The 27454-nt window shown below is 49.1% G+C and overlaps 1 protein-coding gene across 4 annotated transcripts in view; it reads right to left on the bottom strand.

Annotated features, from left to right (window-relative positions):
- Positions 1-11903: 11903 nt before the first annotated feature.
- Positions 11904-27454, bottom strand: part of Shroom2 (shroom family member 2) — a 141072-nt gene continuing 125521 nt past the window's right edge. For 2 of the 4 annotated variants that reach the window (XM_021246350.2, XM_087209907.1), the window contains 5 exons: positions 25996-26625; positions 22454-23005; positions 20912-21080; positions 16091-16363; positions 11904-14114 (listed from right to left, as the gene is read on the bottom strand). In XM_021246350.2, coding sequence (XP_021102009.2) covers positions 13848-14114; positions 16091-16363; positions 20912-21080; positions 22454-23005; positions 25996-26625 — 1891 coding nt within the window. In that variant the 3' untranslated portion in view covers positions 11904-13847. The remainder of the gene's footprint in view (positions 14115-16090; positions 16364-20911; positions 21081-22453; positions 23006-25995; positions 26626-27454) is intronic. The other 2 variants (XM_087209906.1, XM_087209905.1) reach the window with 2 other exon arrangements.

Below are 27454 nucleotides of genomic sequence, written 5' to 3'. Positions count from 1 at the left end.
AAACAGAAAGTGACATATTTCTCTCATATTTAAATTTATTTATTTATTTTTATTTAATTTTTTATCTTTTGGAACTGGGGATCGAACTCAGATCCTTTCGCTTGCAAGGCAGGCAGCAGAACCACTGAGCTAAATCCCCAGCCCTCCCCTAATATTTAAACTTATATTCTAAATAATTTGAAGGAAAAGAACAACTTGTAAGACCGAAAAAAAAAAATTAAAAAAAAAATAGAAGCAAAAAACAGAGGTATCTCCTTACCATGTCTTTAGCTGGCTCCATCACTTGGATGTAGGCCACATATGGGAGTCACCCGCAGGAACTTTCCAGCCCCACTCCTAAAAGTGTAATGAGGGTGGACCTTCTGCAGTAGCCTTGTCTTCCCCTCCACTCCCCTCCCCCTTCTCAACATTCCCCCTTCTGCCACTCTCTTCTCCTATTTTTTTTTCACACAGGCTCTTGCTACTGGCCTTGATGTCAGCATGGAGCTCAGACTGGCCCCAAACTCTAAATCACCCTGCCTCAGCCTCCCAAGTTCTGGGACTACACGCTGCACTGGCACTGTTAAAGCTTCCTTGATGATATTTGTGTGCTGCTGCTGTCCCAGTTTATTCTGTCTTCAGCAGGTTTGTTTCACACATTTCCAATGAACATTCTCTCTCCCTCTAGTCTGTTTGTAGTCTCTTCTTGTTTTTGCTGTAGGACTCTAAAACAGGCCCAATGCAGTCTTGTCATTTGTTCCAAATTAACTGAAAATATCATTCTGAGTTGTCCTTAGCAGCTTTTGCACAGAGCAGGTTACAGCCTTCCAACTTTTGTCCCATGGGCTCTGCTAAGCTCTCAGGTTCATCCTTGGCTCTGTGGACCTTTCCATCTTTTCCCACAGCCTTGCCCACTTCAGCTTTTCTGCATGCCCACTAACATCACCTTGGTTGCTTCTGACTCCCCCTGCACTCTTCCCCATGGCTCTCACTGATGAGGGTGCCACAGTTCCATTTTTAATGTGTTCTATCACCCTGCTTACAAAGACCCTTGAAGTGTTCTGGGCCATGAACAGAACCCTTTCTGGCCTCAGCTACTTTTGAAATCTATTTCCCTGATACTGTATAAGGTCCAGACAGCCTTCTATCACAGTATTCTCAGTTGTTTCAAGAATCCAATGACTGACTTCACTGTCAAAGTCAAAATAAAGTCTCAGAGAGGAGCTTACTCCCTGTTGCAGAGCTTCTTAATGAAAAAGTCACCACTAGAAATACACCAGGTGCTTTTTTTCATACCTTGTAAATGATGAGACAACTTGGGAATCATTTATGAGTTACATCTAGTGGACAGGAATCAGAAGGGAGCTAAACAGTCTACAATACATAGACCTTTACAGCCTGACCCATTGACAGCACAGAGGTTGAAAAAGTCTGCCCAGGCAAATAAAATGACACTGTCTGGGATGGGGCACAGACAGCAGGATTTTGGGGCTCCCAAGGTCATTAGTTTGTACATCATATAAATAAAACATATAAACAGGGTATTCCTGCTGCAACCTCTGTATGTAATACAGATTTTATCTCTAGGGCTCACCAGCTCATACACTCTACTGAGTTTTCTATTAAATTTTTTCTTTATAGTCATTGGTAAAATATGATATTCTGGATACCATTTTTTCATGTGGGCATATGTGTTTGGGCATGTGTGTCTTAAGAAGACTGTCCTTACCCAAATGTTGTAGAGATGTTCTTATATATTTCCTTCTAAAAGTATCACCAGGGAACTTCTTTTATTCTGCATGGTTTAAGCTCTGGGGCTAAATTTATCTTTTCCTATGGATAATCAATTGGCCCAGCTATTCAAAAGTTCTATTCCTGGCTGGGTCTTGTGGTGCATGCCTGTAATCCTAGCACTCAGGAGGCTGAGGCAGAGGGATCACCAAGATTTTGAGGGCAGCCTGGAGTTCAGGAGAGTGAGTTCAGAGCCAGCCTGAACTACAAAGGGAGACAGACAGACAGACAGACAGACAGACAGACAGACAGACACACACACACACACACACAGAGTTCTATTCCTTTTCCACATTTCAATGCCACATGGGTCATAGGCCAAGCTCTCCCATGTTGGTAAATCTTTTTCCAGGAACTCTATTCCATCCATCATCCTCTTTGTGTATCTTTTTGCAATGAAACAGCTTTACTGAGATTTAATTGACAGGGAGGAAATTGCACATACTCAAAATATATAATTTGGTAAGGTTTTAAAAGCTATATTAACCATTTCAAGTATAGAGTTCCATAGAGTCACACTGCTGTATGACCAGTCTCCAGAATGTTCTAATGTGGCAAAACTGTCTATTATCCACTAAAACTCCCCATCCCCCTGCTTCCACCCCCTGACAACCACCATGCTGCTTGCTAGCTTTGACTTTGGTCATTCTAGGTTAGTGGAATCACACAATATATGACTCCACATGGGGGAGGGCAGATATTCTTTGAGGAAAAATCGATCTAATTTCACCCTAAGGAGGATTCTGAGGGCTAGAAATGGGAGGGGAGGTCACTATGTGTGGAGACTTGCCCTGAATGCTGGGTGGATCCTAGGGTGGGACAGTGAAGGGAGAGGCAGGAGCAGCTGCAGAAGCCTGTCCTAGAGAGCACTGAGGGGGCTGCATTGGATCATGGGAGGGGCGGGGCTCTAAGAGGAGGGCAGGGCCAGGGCTGCTGCAGGTGACACCAGGAACCAAGCTGATGGCCAGAGCCATCCTGGCAGGTGCATATTCTACGCAGTCCTCTTACCAAGCAGATCATCCTGAGTAAGTTATAAGGAAGGGACAATGTAAGTGGTACCCTGGCACCCTGAATCGGTTTAAGTGACTGTGAGCATTTCTGTAGCAATCACATTAGGCACTGCCCTTGAGGCTGTGGGTACACTTGCTCACAGTGAGGAAGAAAGATGCATTACTCAAGGGCTTAGGGAGTGACAACAGATCATGCACTTGATGGTCTCCCTGGGTAAACAGACAAGAATCTCCATGGCTGTGTGCAGGCTTGGGCAGATTCATGGAAAGATCTGGAAGGACAGCACCTGGCAACCTGAAGGGGTCTCTGTGATGGGCAGGGGGGTCTGGGGTGATGAGGTCTTGTCCTATTCACAGTGTGTCTTTATGCGCCATTTATTTATGCTCATAAGTAAGGTTTCCATGGAAGAGGTTGAGAAAGATGGAGACACAGAGACAGACTCAGAGACTGAGAGAGACCCACAGAGACAGGGACTAAGGCATGCACAGAACCTGAAAGACAGAAATTGGGAGGATGGACCGAGGCAGAGAGAGAGAGACAAATGACAGAGAGAAAGGCACACAGAGAAGCTGACAGAGACAGAGAGGGGCAGAGGGAAGGGTGGGATATATATTTCCAGGAAAGCTGTTCCAAACCCTTTGCTACGTAAAAATCTCAGCTGCAGAAGACTGCGTGGAAATGGCTCCACTTCTGTGCAAACTAAGGAAAGGATATATAGCACAGGTTCATGTAAAAGCACACAAGATACAGTGTCTATATGTGCAGACAATGAACATCACCTCTGGAATGTGGGATAACAGATGGGGACACAGGTAGGGTGAACATCCTCTTAGTCCCAGGCTACAGCTAATGAAAAGAACATTCCATTCTATGAAATGAGGCAGAAAAGGTCCAGTCCTGGATGACTCCCCTTCTGGGGTCCCTGGAGAGGTTACTCCAGAGACAGACAGGAGAAGATGGTGCTCAGGGCCTGAGGACAGGGAGGAAGCTGAGGTGGCAGTTCATGGCCACTGTGTTTCCCATGGGGACAGTGAGAAAGTCTGGAGATGGATGGTGATGACAGTCATGTCTCCATGGGAACACACTAGGTGTCACTGAGCTGTACACTGAAAACTGGTTAGAAAGACACTTTGATGCTACAGTGATTTCCCACAGTGAAGAGTCCATAATCATGAAGGACAGAGCATCCACTCACCAGTGTGCTATCTTGCAGGACCCAGTGACAGGACAAGATGATGGCAGGGCTGCTCCCAGGGTCATCACAGGCTCCACTCACTGGTGTCTTGGTCCAGGAACCATGAGCTCTCACATACAGGATGGGCCTAGCTCTCAGGGCCAAGCCTTTCTGCTGCGGTTTCCATGGTCACCATACTCCACTCCTCCCTCATCCACCCAGTTCTGTCCTGCAAGTTCATCAGGACAATAACACCCATGCTCCAGGTTGCCCCCGGCACTCACTGTGGACCCTGTCTGACAGCACCCAGGTACAGCATATTCACCTATGGGTTATCAAAACCCATCTGACTCTGACCAGTTTCTTCTCACTTTATTTTTTGACCCTCAAAAACAGTCTCTAACCCACCTCACGTGGAGACAAGGAAGGAGTTTTCTTTTGGTACTGGGGATCGAACTCAGGTCCTTGCACTTGCGCACCAGGTGGCAAAACCACTGAGCTAAATCCTGGGAATAAGGACAGTTTTAACAAAACAATGGCCCTGCTGGGGATTTAGCTCAGTGGTGCCACCTCCCCCCCCACCTTGCAAGCACCAGGTCCTGAGTTCAATCCCAGGTACCAAAAAACAAAAACAGTGGCCCTGGATCAATGGGAGGATGAGCAGAAGAAGCCCCCAACTGCATATGGTTTCCTTGTGAAAGGCCACTGAACACCAGCACACTCAGATGATCTTGAACTTGGGTAAATGACCCCTTCTACTTGGGTCTTGAACTACTCTTACAGGAAGGAGGCCACATGGGGAAGACAAGGCAACAATCTGCGAGGCGGGTCCCTAAAGTGAGAAAAAGGGGCCTCCTCAGGGTGGGGACAGGAGTTGAGAAGGACTTTCTGTCAAGACAGGGCTGCCCTAAAGGACCAAAGTCTCCGGCAGGGTTTCCTTAGTTGCACATGTCCCACAGGCATCCAAATGCCAGGACACTCTTATTTGCCAGTCATTCCACAAGAAGAATCCCTTCCAAGAAGTGAGTGGAGATGTGTACAGAGATTTAAGGTCTAAGTCCATGCCATGAGATCACACCTTAGACAACTGAATCCCTCTAAAACACAATCAGATAATATACAGAATCCAACATTTTCTAGTCTCACAATGCCATGGTACGCAGCACCTCCACATCACCTTGAAGTATAATACCGAAAATAATTCCCAACTTTTTGCGAAAAGATTTCTAAGATATGTAGTGAGTAATCCATCTTCTCAGAGAGAGAGAATTAGAGAAATGGGAAGAGAAAGAGAAGGAATGAAAGAAGGAAGGGAAGGGCAGGAGGGGGGATGTGACTGCAAAGGTCCCAGGACAGTAGAGCCTTTGGAGATGTGAGGAAAGCAGTATACGTAGGCTGCACCTGATCCTGCAGTGGCTGAGTGGGCAGAGTCCTCACAGCAGGCTTGGAGGAGGGAGCAGGAGGGTCTAAGGTGGAGAAGGGGATAGGAAGTTGGGAGAGGGATTACAGGGATGGCAGAAGGCTAAACTGGGGGCTTTGAGGTTGTAGGGAAAAGTAGGAGACCAGGAAGGGGCAGCCTGAGAAGCTGGAAGGGGGAAATGAGTTCTGTTTCAGAGCCCTGAGAAAGGATGGCCCAGGATGCTCTTTCATTCCTTGACTGCAGCTCAGGGAGCTGAATTTCAGAATTCTGGCCTTGTAAAATGTCACTATGCAATGGGCAGTCCGTGTGCATGGTGGGCAAAGAACTGTCAAGTGTACATCCAGTAGCTAGTGGGAAGCAGCTACATTTATTGAAGATCACGGGAAGTTGTGCTCAGGACAAATCCATGCCAACAAAAGACATGACACAGACAGAAGTGATGCTAGGGTGACAGAAAAGCTAGAGCAGTGCACACAGGTCTCTGCACACAGGAGCACCAAAAGCCCCCAATAAATCACACTTTTGGAATTTAAAGGATTCACACCTCCAAGCTGGGGTCTCCCCACAAACCCTAGGTAAGAGTGATTGGATGCTGTGCCTTCTCAGTGGCTCCCAACATGCAAGCTTGTCCCAGAATTCAGTCTGATCTTAATTCATGCATGACATGTAGCACACATTTATGAACCCTAATGAGGTTGGAGCAGAATGAAGGAGTCTGGAGGTCAGGCTAGAAGACCCAACACGCATGTGCTCCGGCATAGAGCATCAGAGATCTGCAGTTTTGTTATTTTGTTTTCTACCTCTCCTAGGACAATGGAAGGAGAAATGGCCATGCTGGTTAGAATTAAATGGATAGGAGGGACTCCCTCAGCTCCATTGTTTCTAACTGTACTACAATGGTAATTCAAATAATTTTTTTTTGTACACAGCATCTATGTAGTTCAGGCTGGTCTTGAACTCATTTTGTAGCCCAAGCTGGCCTTGAACTCATAGCAATCTGACAGGTCCAGGTTGGACCCCTGCCCAAGCAGACCCACTACCCACATCCACAGAAGCACAGAGAAAACAGGAAGCCAGCGGCTGCCCTGCTGCTCTTACCACCCCAGGTCCACCAACCATGGGATTCTAAAATTTTCCACCCTCTTGAGCAATGACCCCTCCCCTACCTAAACTCCCCCATTATCAACCACACACCCTCCTCTCAGTGCCAACGGCCTTCTAGCCCTTGGCCCATCTGCACCCAGATGGCAATAAACTCATCACATGTTGCTTAGACTTGGTATGCCTTGGTGGTCTCAATTGTGCCTTGGTCTGACCTTACACAATCCTCCTGGGTCAGACTCCTGAGTGCTGGGATTTGGGGCATGCACCACCATGCCTAGCTTAAATAATCTTTTAAAGTAGAAAACAAATACCAGAGAAGCAGAAATTTCCCTCCACTCTCTCCAGCCATGTCTCTGATGTCAGCGTCCACTGTGGTCCGGGAGCCCATCCCCAACAGGCACGAGGAGGTACTCTAATCTCAGCATTCACACTTCTATGACCCAGATCTGGCTTCCAAGCTCAGTCCATGCTCACCAGAGCAGCTCATCTGCTACGACAGGAGAGGACATGGGGCCCAGAGAGGCCAGCTCACAAGCCCAGGGCCACACAGCTAGGAAATGACAGGGGTGGCTTTGCACCAGTCAAGTTGGCTCTGGCTTTTGGAGCACTGAGTGCCTGTGTTAGTAGACACCGCAGTGGCAGGTGCCACCCAAGAACAGCCCTGATCCCTCTCCTCCCTGCGTCCACTCTTGACCCTGTGTCCCCAACACTTCCTTCCCCTGAGCAGGGAGCCTGATCTGCTCCCTGCGGCTGGGTTCAGCCCTGTGCTGTGCTTTGGCCATGGAAGGTTAGCAGGTATGAAATGACCACAGCCAGGACAACAGCTTTCTGACTGTCCTTGCTCTCTGTCCCTCAGGGACATGGCCCAGGCCAGACTGGCGCTCCTAGGAGGCAGGTGAGGGGCACATGGGCCAGGGCCCTGCCTGGATCAGTCACTGATCTGGAAACTCAAGAGGTGAACAAATACTCTACTGCACACTGCTGTGAGGTTGTAGCTGTCACAGAATTATTACACAGCATTACTGAGTTCATCTATAGGGCAGGCAAGTGTGTCATTCAGCAGCAATATGGAGTCTGTCTTGCTAACTAGGATCCTTCATTCCCCACTGGTTCTTGTAACAATCAAATCTTTGATTTCTATATTTATTTTTTAATTCTTCCTCTAAAACATCTTCTAAAACCTCATAATTATGTCTCAACACCATTAGTTTAACTGTATCAACCCTCTAACATCTTTAGTCAGAGCATTTTTTGGTCCCATGAACAAAAGCAGAAGATAACTAAGGGGGCTGCTGAAGTAAGAAAAGTAGGGTAGTTAACCATGGGGACCAGTCAAATAGATGTTGAAACCAATTTTGATCCTTTTGTTGAGCATATGTAGTCTTTAAATTTTCTCTGACTGTAGCTAAGATATCTCTAATGACATCAGATTGATTAGCATAGAAGCAACAGGTTTTAACCCTCCTTGTTTTATGAACAGGAGGTCAGGTCCCCTTTAATTTTGCAGGACCATCTTAGCTAGGGAAGCAACCTGGTTTTTTAATCTGGAGATCAAGTCCTTCAGGTGACCTAAATCTCTGGTTACTTGGTGGCTTAGGGGTTTAAAATTTGTGTCCTGAACAATCAGGGAGGAAGTTCCAATAGCCACTGACCCAGCTATTCCTAATCCCACCAGAATGGGCACTAAAATGGGGGCGGCCTGTTTACTCCTATAGTGTTCAGTGGTTAATCCCAGATGTTCACAGCCCCCCTTTTTAAAATTATAATACAAGACTTGTGGAACAAAATACGTGGTGACACAAAATAAAGTGGCAGATTGGGTAGCCAAGACTGATTTGGGAATGTATTTAGTCAAGTTCTTGGTGCAAGCAAACCAAGCATATCAGGACCAGGTCTCCTGGCTTGAAACCGTGGGGCTGGAACATCACAAAAGGTTTTTCTTGAGCCTGTTGTATTGTAGACTGGATCTCACTCTGAAGAGTCTGTAAGGCTTGAAGAGACTGAAGTAAAGAGACACAAGAACTGTTATCTGTTCAAGGTTTAACTTAGGGAGGAGTAGTGATGGCCTCCCTTACAAGATTTTAAAAGGGGTAACTTGTCACATATGGGGTACATCTAACTCTTAACAAGGCTAGAGGAAACAGATTGGGCCACCTACCATCAGTTTTTAGAACATATTTAGTCAGGGTTTCTTACAGGGTCCTATCCATCCTTTTTATTTGCCCTGAACTTTGTGGGCGATAGGCACAGTGTAACTTCCAGTTGATATGTAATGCCCTTGTCAACAATTTGGATGTCTGTGCCATGAAGGCAGGCCCATTGTTGGACCCCAGGTAACGAGGGATGCCAAATCAGGGAACTATCTCCTGGAGCAAAACCTTAGTTACGTTGGCTGATTCTCCAAGAGTGGGGAAAGCTTCTACCCAACCTGAGTAGGTGTCAACAAATATTTGAACGTATTGCTGGATTTTATTTTGGTGAAATCAAGTTCCCAATGTTCCCCTGGCTCTCTTCCCCATAGTCGATTACCTTTGCTCCTTGGTCTCACCTTGGAGTTTACCTGTGCACACACCTGACACCTGGAACTGATGTCCTGGACCACAGAGGTCAGTCCTGGGATTGAAAACTTAGAGCTCATTAGTCTTAACTTTGATTCTCCCAGGTGAGTTAAGCAATATAACTGATGAACAAGTTGTCACCCCAGGGCTCAGGGGAGACAAATTTGTTCGTTTGTCCCTTTCTACCAGCCTGAGTCCAGTTTTGTACCCCCTTGCTTTTGGTTTTCCTCTTCCTCTTCCGGGGTATATGTGGGTCTTTCTGGCAGGTAGCCAAAGGGTCAGACGGGCACAATGTCTATCGGCCCCACTGGTTCTCTGGCCACTCATAGGGCCACATCATCAGCCTCTCGGTTACCGCGAGCCTCAAAGCTGTCTCCTTTTTGGTGGCTTTTACAATGAATAATGGCCAACGCCCTGGGTTCCCAAATTGTCTCCAATGAGGCCAAAATTTCTTTTTATTTTTGATAGTTTTCCCTTCTGATGTCAATAGCCCTCTGTCTGTAGATGGCACCATGCACATGGGCAGTGGCAAATGCATACCGGCTGTCAGTGTACATGTTTACAGCCTTGTCTCGACCTAACAGGGCTTGAGTTAAGGCTATTAGTTCACCCCTCTGTGTTGAAGTCCTTTGGCTTAATGCCTGTGTCCAGTGCACCTGTTTTCCTGGACTGAGTATGGCTGCCCCCGCATACCTGACTCAGTCTTCCATGAAGTTGTTTCCATTGGTGAAGAAGGTCTCATCTGGGCTTAGCAGGGGAACATCAGTCAGGCCTGGGTGGTTGGTGGTGGAAGTTTTCAGAGTGTCCAGAAAGTCATGGAGGCGCATGCGTATGAGTCAGAGTCTGGGAGTAAGGTGGCCAGATTGAGGGTTGTTTCTCAGGCTAATCTGATGCATGGAGCACCAGCAATAGGGCCTGGTACTGAGTCAGGCGAGCATTGGAGAGCCATTGATCTGGGGCACCTCTCAGCAATGTTTCCACCACATGGGGTGCAGTGATGACCAGGTCCTGCCCCAGGCTGTTTATCTGCCTCCTTGACCAGGAGGGTGGTGGCTGCAACTGCCCTCAAACGGGTAGGCCATCCACTTGCTACAGGATCAAGTCTTTTAGACAGGTAGGCCACAGGTCTGTTCCAAGGCCCTAATGCCTGAGCTAGCCCTTTTTTGTCTATGCCCTCTTGTTTAGCCACAGGCAACCAAAAGGGCTTGGTGACATCAGGTAGGGTCAGGGCTGGTGCTTTCTTCAAAGCCAAAAAGGTGGCTTTCTCTTTATCTGTCCAGAGGGACTGTCTCTTGTGTCTGGAATGCAGAAATAGTGACTTTTCCCAGTTTCTTGGCTAGGACTTCCTTGCGGGGGGCATCACAGTTATCATAAACTTTCTGAGCTATGCTCAGGAGTTCAGTCCTATTCTTTCTCTCAAATCCCTCCAATTTCTGTCATTTTTTTTTAAAGCCTGGGGCCAACTGGGAAACACAGGCCAGATTTAAAGCTGCTGCATTTTTGGGAGCCTCTGGGTCAATAGGAGTGAAAAACTCTATAGGCTTCCATGAGACTCTCCAAAAATGCAGCCGGAGACTCTGTTTTTCCCTGGTGAACCTCACTTACCTTACTCAAATTAGTGGGCTTTCTGGCCGCTGCCTGGAGTCCCCCTAATAAGTGTTGGTAGTAGGTCCCCAGCCTCCTCTTACCATCATCATCATTGGGGTCCCACTCAGGGTATCACAATGGAAATACTGTTTCAGCCTTGGCCGAATGCCCTAGAGTTCTGGGAGTGATGCTGGGGTTTGGCCCCAGGGCCTCTTTGACTGTTGACAAATGCGGTCCCATTCCTCAGTGATGAACAGGATCTTTAAAAGCTGCTGGCAATCATCCTAGGTTGGCTGATGGGTATGAAAAACAGACTCAAGAAGAAATTAATGCCTGAGGTTTTTCAGAGAAGGGGGGATTTTGATGTTTCCAATTGTAAAGATCACTAGTTGCAAAAGGGACATAAATCAATCCTCCCCCAGGCTCTGTTTTAAAGGAAAAAGGGAGGAGGAAGAAGGGGCTGATGGACCATAGTCCTGTCCCTACTGAATGTCAAAGGTCGATCGGGACCTGTGGGGCCCTGACTCCCGTGACATTTCAAATCTTGCGAGTAATGTGCACAGAATCAATTTCCACTGGGGGCCAAATGACTCCGAAACTTGGCCATTCTGATTGGCACAGAGTTCACAATTTGCCTTTAGAAAATTTTATCCCATATTCATTTTCTGTCTGTGGAATAAATTTTTTTGAAGTTATTCAAAACACAGTCAAGTGGAGTTCCTTCCATGGACTGTGAGGAACCCATAATTTCAGCCTGTGAAAATGCAAAAGGCACACAAAGCAAGCAGACAGACAGATAACAATAAACAGACAAAAACAGACTTTGGTCAGATAAACCTCTGGGGCCGAATGGATTTGGACCCAACCCAGGGAGTCACTCTTCTTTTCTGAGGACTCCGACCCAGTTGAGTCTGCTTGCTGTCACAAAGAGACTCTAGGTAAGGGAACCTATGCTGCGTCCGGCTTCCTCTTACCTACCCACAGTGCACTAAGAATCATTCAATTCTTACCTCTAGAGGCTTCCTGGATAAACTCCTGTGGGTTGATCGGTGATAGGGCCCAGCTGGGACAGGTCTACCTGGAGCCCCGCAATACCATCAGGGTGGCCTCTCCTTCCATAGACCGGTGTCCAGAGGGGCCAAACACTGCCGGTGTCTGATCCTGGTCTCTCCTAATAAGAAACAAAGGCTCCAAGATAATAAGCTCCAGAGCAGCTGGCTATCTCGCTGGGGCCTCCAAGAATGTTACACCCAGCGAGAAAGAACCAACCAGAGACATATTAAATCCACAAAGGAGTTTATTACCAACTGGGACCGAGGCAAGCATCAGACTCAAGCCTCGACTGGGGGGAGATTAACATATTTTATACACCTTTGAGGCCAGCAGTTTCTAGGCCCCCTTATGGGATAGAACTAGTAAAGCAAGCAAAAGGTACAGAAGCGGAAAGTCCTGCTGTTAGAACATTTGTAAAACAATAGTTGATTGTTGTTTCTAAGAGACTCTAAGGGGAGGAGGTTTCTAAGCTTCCTCCTTTTGAGTTCATCTAAAGGGCAGGCAAGTGGGTCGATCAGCGTCTTGCTAACTAGGGTCCTTCAGCATGAGCACCTCTGAAAGCACTCATCCTTTTGGAACTGGGCAGCTGTCAAAGGCGAGAATGAGAGCGGGCACAGGTGTCAGCACCTGCAAGACTGGGGGTGCCTGATGGAACTCAGCTGTAGAAAAAGCATTCACATCCACGAGGTGCCTGCATATCAGGTTCAGTATGTGTGTGCGCATGGGTGTGCATGCATATGAACACATTTTAGGAAGGCCGTGGTTATTGCTAACCAAGGGAGAAACTCACCACACCCGCTGTAACACTCCTCAAGGGAGTGAGAGAAATGAGGAACAAACATTCCATACACATCCAGTTATCTGAGGGATAACCAAAGCCATTAACCATGGCTCTGATTAGATGAACTTTTTTCAGCAACACATGGGACGGACAATTATTAGGTTAAAATCAGCAGGTCACAACCATGTCATCAGCAGCTGGACATCGCTGCCTGTGCTTATCTGTCACACGTATATCTTCTTTGGTGAACTGTCTGTTCAAGTCTGCTCCCCTCTTTTTAACTGTTCAACTGGGCTGTTCATTTTCCTACTCGTGGATTTTCCAAGGTCTTTGTCCACTGTGGGTACAAATCCTTCATCAGACATGTGACCTGCCAATATTTCCTCTCAGTCTCTGATTGCCAATGGAAACCACAGCAGGATGCTGTCATTTAATGAGTCTCTCTTTAGATATCTGTCATTTCAACCCCCAAAAGAGGCACAGGATCTTTAAACTCTGCAGCAAAAACATGTCAAGTTTAAGAGTTGAGAGAGTCCACAGGGCCCTGATAAGGCAGAGGAAAGCTCTTACAGTACATGGAATGTGCCCTTCAATGTTTGGGGGCAAACTTGGTGGCAAAACAGAGAAAAACCAATGATCATGAATGACTATATGTGCGTAAGATTAATGTTCTGGGGGAAAAGAAACTAGAAAAATATTCCATGGGTCTCAGGAAATAAATAGCTAACAAGCACATTAGTATTGGACACATATAACAAAGTACTCTTACTTGGCTGAATAACATCACTGAACCTCTGATGCCAGGTGAGAAGGACCACAGTGGTTTGTCTGTCATGTGCGTGAGTTCTAAAGCATGCAAATCATTTAAGTGGCACTTGTAATCTTACAGTGACTGCACCCAACATATAGGCTGTCCATTTCCCAGCTGGTTTTCAACCATTAGGAAACCATTCATCTCTCCTACATGGTAATCAATTATAATTCTCATCCTGACTTTGCCGGGTCAAGGAACATGATTATAGGGTAGAGACGACGGACACTCACACTGAGGGCCCGGCAAAGACAAAATCCAGCAGCCCATGCCTAGATGGAATCCTTGGGAAGATGTGCACCAGGGAGTCCCCTCTCATGCATCCTGAGGATGTATCTTCCCAGGCAGCTGGTTTGGCATCAGAAGATGGAGGAATTGCAGTGACAGTCTGTGAGTCCCACAGCCCCAGCATAGTGGGTCCATAGGGACCACACCAACCAGTGCCTGGCGTCTCATGTAGTCATGTGTGAGGGAAATGGCTCCGTTCCAAACAGAAACTAAAAGGTTCATTAAGTGAACCCATCCATGGCGATGGAGCTCCGAGGCCGTGGTTGCCCTCTGCCAGGCTGACTGGCCACTTACTTGGCTCTTTTGGGCTGCAGGCTGTCGAGCAGGCTCTTCAGCTGCTCTTCCCCCAGGTGGATTTTGTCCTCCAGCTCCCGCTGCTCAATGATGAGGGCCGACTTCATCTTCACGAAGTGCTCATAGTCTGCCAGGCTCTCCTCGCTGAGGTAGGCAGCCAGGATGTCAAACACGATGCGTTCACGGCAATCCAGGTTCTCTTTGAGTTCCTTGGCATCCTCGTGCTGCTGGATGAGGACTCTCTGCTTCTCCAGCAGCAACTGCTGTGGGGAGACAGAGACATGAGCCTGTTGATGACCAGGACTAAGGCAGATGCTCCGCCCAACCCCTGAAAATGGGTCAGGGTAGGGGGCTACTCCATCAGATGGTCCAAGGAAATCCTGATGTTGCCTGAGACAGGATGGGACCCATACAGAAATGCCAGGGGTGTGGATGGCAGGTGCCTTGTGGCTGCAGCAGGCACCTGTCCCAGCCTCTTAGAAGCCATGCATGGACCCCCTGGGTTTCTCCCCAGTGTCCTGACCTCGTTCTCTCCCACCTGCCTTGAACAAATAACAAATTGTGGTGAGCAGCAAAAGTGAAGAGGGGACCCAAAACTATGGAATTTTCAGGTGCTCACAAGGTTGAAGGACTTGTGGATGCTGTTTACATCCATGCCCTTTCCTTGACAATGCTATGGGAAGGTTGGCAAGGAGGAAAGATGGTGAAATTCTGGGGCAGGATGTCTCGACCTCCTGACAGACAGAACCTGTGGGTGCAGTCAAAGAGAAGGACATAAGACAGAGGATGGGATGGTGACCGGAGGGTGCGTGAGTGTCTGGGGATCGGACCCCTTAGGAGGATTCTGTTCTGGGGGACACAACCCTGTTCCCAGCACACGAGACTCACATTCTCTCTTCTCACAGAACATGCATCTCGTTTCCCTACTTAATTCAAGTTGAAGGAAAACTAGGAGAGGAAGGGATGGGACAGTGTCCTCATGAGCAGGCTGGAAGGGGCCAGGCATTCATTCCCTTAGCTCAAGTTTCTCTCTTTGCTACAGGGCCTTGCACATGGAAGCACAAGTCCTTGCTCAGCCAATGGGCTCCCCCTGGTAGCCAAGATCCTGACTTCCGCCTGAGCACCAGGACAGCTGCTCTGCAGCCACGGGGCATGTGCAAGGGTACGCAGCACTTTGCAACACACCAGGAATGGAAGGGGGTCAGTAAAGCAGAAGAACTAGTACCACTGTCACAAAGTAGTGGCTAGAAACTGCAAGTGCTCTTGGAGAGCCACTTCTGTGAAGTACTGTGACCACAAAACTTCCAGGGCCTCTGGCTCACTTCAGAGGAATATCTTGGTCTTCAGTGTGACTGAAACAGAGAGACGATATATTTTCATGGGGAGAGGGCTGAGCAGGCCAATTTCTTCCAATATAAAGGGATTTAAGAGGGGATGGGGATTTAGGTGCCATATCTGCCTCACAATCACAAGATCCTTAGTTTGATCAATGGTACCAAAAGAAAAAAAAAAAAGGGGGGGGGTCGGTGGGTAGGAGATGTTGTCTGGTTCTGGACATATAGCTCAGTTCACAAAAAATCTGTCAAAGTCACCAGTGCCTGGCAGCTGCAGGAAAGATAAAATGTGTGCATGTATATGTGTGTGGATACACATGTGTATCCTAATAAATGACCAGTTTCAAGGCTTATTGTGTGTAAAGAACAGAACAAGATGTTTTACCAGTAATATTTGACCGAGGAGTAAAGTATTTTGCATATAACAAAACTGAAACAGACTCATTAAGGAATGTCATCTCAGGAGTGGAAGCAAACTTAGACAAGCCCTTTGACCCTATTTAGGTGGCTGGACACACTGCGTTATATCACAGTGGCAATATACCAAAATGTTCTCTATCACTGAGTACTTCTGCTTTTTCAGAGGGGGGTGAGCTCAGGCAACGGAGTGACACATGATAAAGTTAAAAGGAAGCCTGTGTTCCAGGAAGAGATGCTTGTGAGTAAAGACCAAGGGAAGGATCTGAAAAGACAGCTAAAGGAGGGAGATGCTAGCAGTGCTGCATCCAAAGACAGTGGCGCAACTCACTGCACCTCAGCAGCATGCACTCTCCCCCTCAAAGGACAGAGCGGCCATGGGCACTGACTGTGCCCACAGCATCTGCCCTCCAAACAGCTGCCCTTCCCAGCACCCGGGGGACAGCCTTCCCTGCCCGTCTGTTTGCAGCCAACGCGTGTGTGGGTACCCGATCGCCAGGAGAAGGGCTGTCTTCCAAGTTATTGAGGGCATTTTCCACCCGGGCCAGGCGGCCCGACAGGGACAGCAGCAGGTTCACCACTTTGTCCAAGTCTCCGATGAACATTCGGAACTTGTTGAACTCATTGGGTTTGCAGATGTCTTTCGCGATGGCCTCCACCTCGTCCCCCAGCACGGTGTTGGCCTGGATGTCCTCCAGCAGGCTTTCTCGGGCTTCTCGGAGCACCTGCAGCTTGCGACCGATGCTGTCGATGAGCTCCTGCTGCAGGGATGCAGGGCAACATGGAAACAACTCGTTAGCTCAGCCTATGCCTGCACCCCTTGCCAGGAGCCTCACACGCCTCCTGCGTATGATTCTGCACAACTGGGTGAATTTTCTTTCTTTTTTTTTTGCATTAAGGGCATTGAGCCCAGGGAAGGCTAAGTTACACCCTCCCACCCTGATCCTCCTGCCTCAGCCTCCCATAGTTGGCACTACAGGAATGTGCCATGGCACTCAGCTGTGAAGTTCATTCCACCATCAAATTACGCAGTGGACCCTCAAGTTACGACCAGCCTAACATATGAATTTGGGTTATGTCCGGAATTTTAGTTTTAACTTATGACCAAAGTCTTGAGTCATGAGCTGCTCTAACTGAGCTGGCCTCCCTGCCATGGAACCCACCCACAGCACAAGCCAACGGGTGTTTACCCTGGCAGGGTGAACCCTAGAGAAGCAACGGTCAGCAGAGAAATCTCAAGCTGCCTTTGGAGAGCTCAGCCCTGTCAGAGTTGCACTCAACTAAAGCAGTTTCATCCAAGGATACCGGGCTTCCTTGGGCGAGCTCCACGTGGACTGAAAAGTCAAATAGTGCTCAGGCATGCAAACCAAAAGCAAGACAAAATCATGCATGTGAACAGGCAGGTCCAAGGAGGACTCTGACCCACAGGGAGAGGAAGAAGAGGAGGTTTTCATTCAAGTCAGGACTGGCATCAGGCAAGGACCTGGGAAGTTCCATGTTGTGCTGTGCCTCCGAATGACAACTATCAAAAAGAAGGCCATGGTCTCAGCTTGGGGTTTGGAACTGGTTTAAAGAATCAACTGATGACTGGCCTGGAGAGTAAGATATGAGGCTCACTTCCGCTCTCCCGGACAGAACATCCTGTCACAACACAGGAGCAATGGCTGCCCACCCGGGCAGCACTGACGCTAAGATGGCTGCAATTACAGTGTGGAGAGTGCTCAACCTGGCACACAGGGGGTGCCTGGTACGTATCAGTTACTGTCAACATGGGACAGGAATGGCCTGCCCCATTTCCTAAAGCACAAGCGAGTGAAAACCCCTGGCCCGCTGTCCACTGGCCCGCTGTCCACTTCTGCAGGAAAGGTCAAGTCTCAATAGGAGAAACACCAGAGCATGGCAGGACATCTGTACTTCAAACTGAGGTCTCCACCTCAGATGCTGTGTAAAGAGAATGTCCATCTAGCATTTCCGTAAGCAAAACAAACATAATGAGGCTGGCTCACAGGAAAGGGCCAAGCTCTAATCAGGACTGTCTCCTCTCAGCTGGATCTGCCTTAGGCTGATGCTGGCCCACAGATTAACCTTAAGCAGTTTCCTGGTGACAGGCTCCGCTGTGATTAAAACTAAGATGTGCACTTCTTCCCCAGGAAGGACCAGATGGGATTTATAAACTGCTTTGGCTTTTCTAGGTCAGGCTCCAGAGACACAGGATGGCGAGACATTTTATTTCCTTACAATTTAAATAATGAACATGTCTGAACTTCTTTTATGTCCTCTCTCACGTGTCTGTGGTGCTGGGGAAGGGACCAGGGCTTTGCTATGTTAGGCAAGGGCTGTAACACTGTCCTACACCCCCAGCCCTTTCAGAAATGTTCCCTCTCTCCTTCTCTCTCTGTGCCTGTGTGTGTGTGTGTGATATATGTATTTACCTAGCCATCTGGGAAGATTACTTAAATCAGCTCCAAATCCCACAGCTGAAAACATGGCCCTATTTATTTATTCATTTTTGTTCCATGAGACAAGGTCTTGCTATGTAGCTCAGCCTGCGCTTGAACTCCCTGTGTAGCCCAGGCTGGCCTCCAACTCATGGCCTTGAACTCCTGCCACTGCCTCCCAAGTGCTGGGATTACAGGCGTGTGCCACCATGCCCTGCTTTGTGGCCCCAGTTTAGACAGTCATCATTTGAGGGGAAAAGCACAAGACAAAAACTTTCCAAATTCTTGCCCAATGCCAGTCCTAATGAATGGATACCTCAAGGAGTGGAGATACCTGCACGTGGAGGACCACCAGCCAGTGTTACCCAGCAGATCTGCTGGGTTTTTTTGGTGGGATGTGGGTTGCCAGGTGGAACCAGGGCCTTGCAAGCAGTAAGCACACGCTCTACCCCTGGGTTACACCCCAGCCCCTCAGTATATTTTCTTCAGCAATTATAGCGATGAAGATTTCTCATCAGTGTATGAAAACAGGACTTCAAAATATGACCTGGCCTGGGCATCTTGAAACTTGGCAGTCTGAAAGGACTCCAAATTCCCTTATTGATTCTTTTATGTGCCAAATTTTGGTTTATTCATTTACTTATTTATTTTGCAGTGTTGGGGTCAAATGTTTAATAAAAATATTTGCCCCGCCTTTGTTAAAGGGCCATTTACACAGTATGGACACACAAATGAATAGCCCAGACCACACAGGAATGCTGAGCTCCATCCCCAGCTCAATTCACTCTTTGAGACAGGATCTCACGAAGCTGTCCAGGCTGGCCCGGACCTTGTGGTCCTCCTGCCTGCTAGCTGGGATTACAGGTGTGCGCGCCCACGGCTGGCTTCCTCTGCTTGCTTCTTGCACACACACCAGGCCAGGCCGGGAGATAAGGATGAGAGTGTGCTGGAGGCACCAGGCCTGTGCTGCCTCTCACCTCTCAATTGTGATGGGCCAAGGCTCGGGGGTGGAGCCCTGGACACTTCGCTTCCTCCAACTGGGTGGGCACCAAGCACACACTTTTGGTTCTACTCCAAGGGAAAACCAGTATCTTTTCTCTGTGGGCCCTGTGCCCACCCCTCTGTTTCCCCCTAAAACCACAATCCTCCAAGACTTCAAGTTTAAGCATGTCTATCATATTGAAAATCAATCAGTGGTTGTGCTCACTTCGGCAGCACATATACTAAAATCAATCAGTGGCATTTTAAAAATCACTAATGATACAAGCATCCTTTCAACATAATCATTTGCAACGGTCTTGTCACAAACAAACAAACCAGCAGTTTTTATGGATGCCCTCTCGGCCATGCAGGGCCCACAGCAAACACAATGCCGCCCCCTCTTTTCTGTCCCCAGTGCTCATGGGTAAGGGGAATCAAGGCCCTGGGAATAAACCATACACGCTGTCCCTGGCGCCTGTCTTTGGCCATGCTGCATCCCTCACGTATAAATCAGGTGCCTCTGTGGCGTCATGGGTCGGGCCAGCTGACACGTGTGGAGTTACCCTAATGTAACAGGAATGATGTTGGCTAACTCTGTCCCTGCAGGGACTGTCATGGCTGTCGCCCATGATTTGTCCCTTAGTCCTGTTCTAATGCTATCCTGTCCTCGCTTGTCCCCTCAGCTCCAGGCCCCAGCCTCTGCTGCTTCTCCTCAGGACCTGTGCACCCATTTGCCCTCCCTCACGCGTCAGACCTTCCCAGGGCTTGCCTCTCACGTGTGTCCTCTTCAGACCCCTCTCCGCAATCTCACCCGTTTGTCTAACACTTTACCCCGCTCTAGCTCTACAACAATCACCGTCATGACTACTCAATTTTGCTACTGTCCTACGAAAGGCACCATAGTCCACATGCAAATGAGGGGGTGTGGCTGTGCCTCAATAAAACTATTTACAAAAGCAAGTGGTGGCCAGATTTGCTGAGCCTGAACTGTACAGTACATTTGTCTTTGTGATGGTGTCCACCTCTCCCATGAGTGCATAAGCTCCCTTAGAGAAGGCCCTATTCTGTATTCTGTCTACTGCTGGGGCCTCAAGAGCCAGGCTGGGTACGTAGGAGTTGGACACAGATGCCTTTTAACTGACAAAGCACCTTCTTCCATGAGACTAGGTCTCACTAAGTAGCCCAGGTTGGTCTCAAACTTGTGATCCTCCTGCCTTAGTCTCCCGAGTGCTGGGATTACAGGCATGCACCACCACCCCTGCCTAGAGAAGGTGGTTTCTGACTGACTGCTGGATTTCTTTATAGTCATCAGGTTATGGATATTTGAACCCGATATTCAAAGAGGACAGCACAGGTGATACACTGAAGGTCATACAATTAAGTCTCCTGGATTTCAGTTGGGGGAGAAGAGACAGCTCTGCTGAACTTAAAGAGTACCCAGTTAAACTAATTTGACATGGATCTTATAGGAAAGGATGGCAGAAGGCCAGGGATTTAGCTCAGTGGTTTGGCTGCCTGCTGTGCAAGCGCAAGGACCTGAGTTCAATCCCCAGTACCAAAAGAAAAAAAGAAGAAAAAGATGGCAGAGAGACCCCTGTAGAAAGTGAGAACACAGATCAGAACCGAGAAATAAACCATGAAGGGTCTGCCACTGTTGCCCTGTATTTCCCCGTCCTACAGGAGAGCCACGTGCAAATGCTCTCAGACATGGTGCAGGGCCTGTGGAGTCCCTTTATTTTAAAATGGGGTCTTGCTATGTTGCCTAGGGTGCCCCGGACCTCCTGGGCTCAAGCGATCTTCCTGCCTGACTCCCACGTAGCTGGGTCTACAGGCACCAGCCACCGTACATGGATCCAATATGTGGTTCTAGTTTGGGATTTTCTTTCCTACCTTCTTCAGGGACAGATCTCGGTCCAAGTTACTCCCTGAATCCTCCTCAGGCTCCTGCTGCCGCAGGGCCTTCATCTTGATTAGCAGTTCGGCCTTGGGGGCGGAGGTGCTGTAGTAGGTGGAATTGGTGGCCAGAGACACAGCAGCCGGCACACTTGGCCCTTCTTCCCTAGGTAAAAAGGTCAGAACTTAAGTTAGCTGCAACCATATGCACACATGCACCTTTTGGACCTGCTCCTGAGTTGTGACAAATCCCAGCTGGCACTAGCAAAAGGATACCAGCCAAGAGGTGACAGCCAGAGGAGGAAAAGAAAGTAGGTAAGAAAGCTAAAAAGAAAAAAAAATAGGGCCAGGGATTTAGCTCAGTGGTGCCTGCAACTGCCTGGCAAGCATTAAGGTCCTGAATTCAATCCCCGGTACCAAAAAGAAAAAAAGGAAAAAAAAACCAAACCTTGCCTCATGGGTGCTTACAAAGTCTGCATGAGTGGTTTTTACTGCTTGTTTGGTTTCACAGCGCTGGAGAGTGGACTCAGGCCACACATAGGCTAGGCAAGCTCTCTACCAGTGAGCTATATCCCCAGCCCAACAGTGGAGGCGTTTTTAACAAGGGCAGACATCTCAGATGAGCAGAACCATATAAAAATCTGTGCTGCAGAGGTGACAGCCCAGGCTGCATGTGGAGAGCTGGGGCGCGGGGGGGGAGGATGCAGGTGACCCTACAGACGCTGACCCCTTTTACAGGCAGCCTCCTCCGTTCCCCTCGTGCCTGGCTCCGACTTGGCCCTGTTTCTCCTCTGCTGTCCTTCAGAGGGAAGCACTGCCCTTCTGCCACTGAATGATGCTTGTGGGGACAGAGGCTATGCAATCAGCAGGAAAGATGTCGCTGCACGCCCCAGTGTGGTCAAATGAGTGTTATTTACAAAACTAACTAAAACCAGTGTGTTCACGCAGAGGTCAATACACTTATTTTTCAATAAACTGCACAGCAGTGTCCCTGTGGCAATAGGTAGGCTTGGGCCCAGGGGCCACAGTTTGCCAACGCTTGGTGCAGATGTCTTCGGCACTGTCACACCTTCTCTGGGTCCTTTCTATCTCAGTTAGTTTGCTTGTAAGACTCAGGCTTAGAGCATGGTCCTGGTCTCTTCCCACTGGAAACAAGGAGCTTCCTCTCCAGTGTACCAGCCCGAGCCTCCCTGGAAGGCACCAGCCGGCCCCTGGGCAATCAGTGGCCTCTCCAAGAACCTGTCTTAGGCTCCAGAAAGGAGCCCTGTGGGACGCATGCCGATCAGGCCGGCCTCAAGCCCAGGACATTGCTGCTGCACAGACTTTACTGCCTCCTCCAGGCCCCAAGGTCACTATGCCTATAGGCCTGCCCTCCCTCTGGGGATACTTGCAGAAAAGCCATGAGCCCTGGGGGCTCCTATAAAGATCAGCCCCACCTGGAGACAGCAATCGTGGAAATCCACAGATATGCTCTCCTGCCTTGCCAAGCTTAAGGGATGTGGGCAGTCGAGAACCCACCGGTGGGTGGCATCTACTCACTTTTCCTCTATGGTCCTAGGAGAGGGGATTTTGGTGAGCAGCTTCCTCCACTGCTGAGCCTTCACCAGGAGATGCTCGTCTTTGGGGAAGATTCCCTCCATCAGGTCCATGGTGGTCTTGATTTTCACGCTGGGATCCAGAATGTTGGCCAAGGACTTATCCTTGCTCACAATCTCCCTGGCCAGCTCCTCAGACTTCAGGTCCTCTGCCATCTTCTCTTTGGTCTTGGTGTAGTTGAGCCCTGGAGGGGATGCACAGAGGTCCAGTGCAGGGGCTGTGGGGGTCCCTAGAGGCTGGGGAGCAGGCGGCTGGGCTTTTGGTGGGGCCTGAGCCTCAGGGCCCTGCCGTGTGTACACACAGAAGCGGGAGTAGCTCTGCTCCAACATGCTCAGTGTCTTGATCTGGTCCCGCTCCAGCCCGCTGGGCAGCGCGGGCAGCTCAGCCAGGCATGCTAGGCTCTGGCGACACTCCTTCTTGGGCTGGCTCTCTGAGTGCACGATCTTGATGGGCACCATCTTTACCGTGGTGTTGTTGTCCATCACCCGCTCGATTCTGGAAGAGAAGAGCCGACTCTGAAACCCTGAGATGCACATAGTCCCACCTGGGCCCACTCAGCGGGCAGCACCACCAGGTCCCACGTGCTAGAGGAGGTTGAGAAGGTGGCCCTGTGTGAGCCCACTTGTGGTCTCCTGACCCACGGACCACACTATGGCTCAGAGGGCATGTGGTGGGCGACTGAGTGACACCGGATCGGTCCATATTTACTTCCTTTTATCCTGATTATAATGCAGACAGTGACGAGTTCAACCCAGTTAAACCCTTCTAGCAAGGGAGACTTGCGGCAGAGTCAGGGTGGGCCTGGGGACCCTGGAGGGCTTCTATGGAGAGAGCTATTTGGCTGAGGGGTCCCATCAATAGCCCCCTTAGAGGCTCCTCATGAGCTCCCCTTCCTCCAAGCACCCCTTGTACAAACATCACACCAGGGAGAGGATCCCTGAAGTACCAGGGAATCCACGAGCTCTATGTCTCGGTCATGTGCGTATTAAGAAGGGCACATGTTTCCTTCTGAAAGACAGGTCTTGCTGGGTCTGGTTGCACAGGCCTGCGATCCTAGCACTCAAGAGGCTGAGGCAGGAGGGTCACAAGTTCAATGACATCCTGGGCTACACAGTGAGCTCAAGGCCAGCCTGAACTACATAGTCAGACCCTGTCTCAAACAACAACAACAACAACAACAACAACAACAACAAAAGCTTCTTGGTAAAAGGGGCCAGGGAGGCATCTGAAGCACTCACAGGGAAGTGAGAAAAATAAGAGACCAGCCAGTCCACATCACAGTGCCTGGCCTGGGAAAGCTCAGGCACGGGGAGACTAAGGCAGGGCTGTCAGGACTGGCTGATTTCATGGGACATAGTGAAGGAACAGAGCCATCTGCCGATCCCAGGAGGGAAAAAAAACAGAGCCCAAATTCAGGAACTGAAAGGGATGCAGTGTTGTGGCCCAAGGGAAGCTCCAGTAAATAGCTGATGAACAGCATTAGTCTCTAAATGAAATGCTGGTCCCCCTGCCCCCTTCACTGGATCACTGAGGGGAATGCTGGATGGCCCTACCTCCTCATAAGGGTGTGGTTCACATGCTAAAGTGAAACATTTTGTATTTTCTTCCCACTCTCTGGGAGATATATATTAAGAGCTGATATATGTTTTACCTGGGCATTCTTACATGGTCCACACAACTCCATCCTCATGCATAACTTTTAAAAAGTCTACTTCTGTGGAAAATCCTATTTAGATGTACTGAATTTAAAAAGGCAAACACTGCCATCTTATCCAAGGAAGAACAAATAAACAAAAACTTTTGCATTCACTTCTCTCTATACGTAGAAGCCCTGATCACCTATTACTGATGGTTAACTCAGCTTGGATTTTTCTCTTTCCTCGTTTGTGGAGAAATTTGATTTCTAGTGAAGGAAAGTGTAACAGAAAAAATTAAGCAACGAAAACAAATCTTTCACAGGTTAATATATGTTTTCTAACAAGGCACCTCTATCCAACTAGCTAGCTAGCACTCTGCCACTTACATCCTCAGCTATCTAGTGATATCTATTCATCTATCTTATCTGCCTTCAGTGCTGGAGATGTGCACATGCCAGGCAAGCACTCCACCACAGAGGTATGTCCCCAACCTTTCCTGGTCATTTCTAAACACAAATTGATCTCTCCTCTTAAAAATGGTCAACACTTCCACCTTTTAAAAAAAAGTTTGATGCACCTCTGTCTGGAGTTAAGAGCAAAATACAGGTGATTAGACTTTCCTGCTTTCAGAACTCACCAGTTCTGAATCAGAAACAGGACCAGCAGAGATGGAGGATCCTCCCAGACCACAGGCCTCCCTGCAGGTCAGTGGATCCCATCTCAAAGTCCAAAGCTCTACCATGTCACGCCACCGCCTGCAGCCCCACCTGCCATGCTGGGTCTCCCAAGCTACATGCTCCACTGGGGGAAAGCTATCCCAACCCCTGCTAAGGATAATCCTGCCAGAAGGGGCCTTGTCTGCTCTGTGCTCACACTCCCAGGCACAGAAACAAAGAATGTACCTATGAACAGCTCTGAGAGCAATCAAATCTGTAGCTTTTGCTGGTCACAGTGGCTCGTGCCTGTAATCCCAGCATTCGGGAGGATGAGGTAGGAGAATTGAGAGTTTGAGGCCAGCCTGGACTACATAGGGAATTGAGGGGGGGAAGGGAGGAGGGGGGGGAGAAAAGAAAATGAAGGAAAGAAGGAAAAGAAAAGAAAGAAAGGAGGGGAGGAGCCCTTGGCCACAGATGGTGTGGAAGTTACCTGTGAAACTTGGGTATGTGATTTCAGGGAAGAGTGAGATTACATCAGTAAGAGAGACTTCCCCTCATCCAAACACACTGTGATGCAGTCCAAGCCAATATGAACTCAATATGTAACCTAGGCTGGACTCAAACTTGCAATCCTCCCGCATCGGTCTCCCAAGTACCTGAGATTACAGGGATCCAACAGCATGCCAACCCCGGCTAGCTTTTAACTTTTGTTTTTTTAAAGCAGGGGAAGGGCTGAGGATTTAGCACTGTGCCTGCCTGGCTAGCACAAGGTCCTGAGATTGATTCCCGGTACCAGGGAAAGAAAAACGCAGAGGGAAAAAAGGAATAGGAAAATATTGAACATTATGCAAACACCAACTTCACCTAAAGATGTTACACTTAGGATAGGCCTGATTCTGATAGTAACTATTAAATGATTTAAAAAACACCACCCCCCAGGTCTGCAGACGCTGGTGGGTAAGAGATACAAATGCATTCAGCTCAAGGGAGAGGGACAGTCATCCTCTGAGGGCAGGACAGCCCCACTGAGTCAGAGCTCCCCTTGATCACTGGAGTCAGGCTTCTCCAGGACCGGCTTTCAGCCCAGTGTCCTGGGCTGCAGTAAGGTCTCAGCCACAGTCCACCCAGGCAGGACCCTCAAAACCTTGCGTGCAGAGATGGGATGCGCAGGACGCCCCTGGCAGCGCAATACCTTGTACAATGCTCATCGTGGATGAGCAGGGGGGGCTTGTCCGTCAGCTTCTGTGGTGCAAACTGCGGCGAGGGGGAGCGAGAGGTCTCCATGGCAAAGGCCTGCGGGTGCCGGAACTTGGATGAGGGCAGTGCTTCTGGCCGAGGACAAGGTGTGTCCTCTTTCACATGCTGGCTGTCACAGGCGGCGGCCTTGGGGGTGTCTTGGGGCTGGGCACTGCTGAACCCAGAGGGGCTGCGCGAGAGGGACTGGCAGGTCACAGCAGCATTCAGGGACATAGTTGGCAGGCCGGCCGGGTGAGGGTCCGCAGGAGCTGAGATCAGGGTCCTGTGCTTCCTGGACTCGAGCCTGGGAGGCGGAGGCCTCTGCGGGGATGGCCTCTTGGGGGGTGCAGCAGTGCTCACTGGACACGGGTCCTGTCCCTGAACTGACAGGGGCGAGGGGGCACCCTGCACTTGCAGTCCCAAGTCTGCGGGCGTGTTCTCCTCAGAGTGCCTATTATCTCGGGGCAGCTCAGGGGCTTCCCGAGTTGGGGCAGGGCCAGACACCGAGGATGGGGGCTGTGCACTCTGCTGCGCTGGGTCCTGCCATGCTGCTGGGCTGGCCTCAGGACACTGGGCATCTGCTTGTCTAGAGGAAGAATGAATAAAAATCAGTCACGGGTTCCAACGGACACCTTCACCCTGCCTGGGACTACACCCACATCTTGGCAATCCCACTAGGTCACCTGAAGGAGTTAAATCTGTTACACACGCTTTCCCAGACCTGCCTCCACTGCCACTCCTCCTGCAAAGGCGGCATTCCGAGCACACAGGAGGCAAGACGCTGTACGTGGTGGGTTATGCATGGAACACAAGGCATGCAAGACACATGCACGCACACCCATATACCAAATGCATTCTTTCAATTTAAAAAACTGCATGAATTTATAGAAAACAGTGTGGAAATCTATAGCTACATTCATAACTCCTTGTTCCAGCTGCAGTATTTTCACATTGCTCCTAGGAAACTGCCAGATAAACTGCGGTACACTTTCCTTTTCTTAGATGGGCTGCAAGTCAATTCAGTCATGCCTTCACGTGTGTGCTTATTCATGTCACTGCTGAACTGCATGGGCCACAACTAGGAAATGTGCACAAATCAGCCAGCTGCACTTTGGCCTGCACAATGCTTCCTCCAACCCAAAAGGTAACAAAACAAGCCCCTGATTGAAGGTAAGACCTGTTTTTAACTTTCAAAAAATGACACACGAGCACTGGAGTGTACCTCAGTAGTAAAGCACTTGCCTAGGATGCATGAGGCCCTGAATTTGATCCCTGGGAGAAGAGCACAAGGACTCATCAACAGAATTCCAGAAGAGGGCAGCAAATGGAGACACACCCAGGAGATAAACACAGGCAGCAATAAGAGATGCAACCTATTCAGTAAGAAGCAGAACAGAGGCTGCCCAGCCATACCC

Source organism: Heterocephalus glaber, unplaced genomic scaffold, assembly GCF_053883595.1.
Source record: "Heterocephalus glaber isolate CG9 unplaced genomic scaffold, H.glaber_assembly_v1.0 deba00001072, whole genome shotgun sequence".
NCBI classification, from domain to species: Eukaryota; Metazoa; Chordata; class Mammalia; order Rodentia; family Bathyergidae; genus Heterocephalus; species Heterocephalus glaber.
The sequence above is the reverse complement of the archived record's forward strand: the minus strand, read 5'-3'. Positions and strand labels throughout refer to the sequence as shown.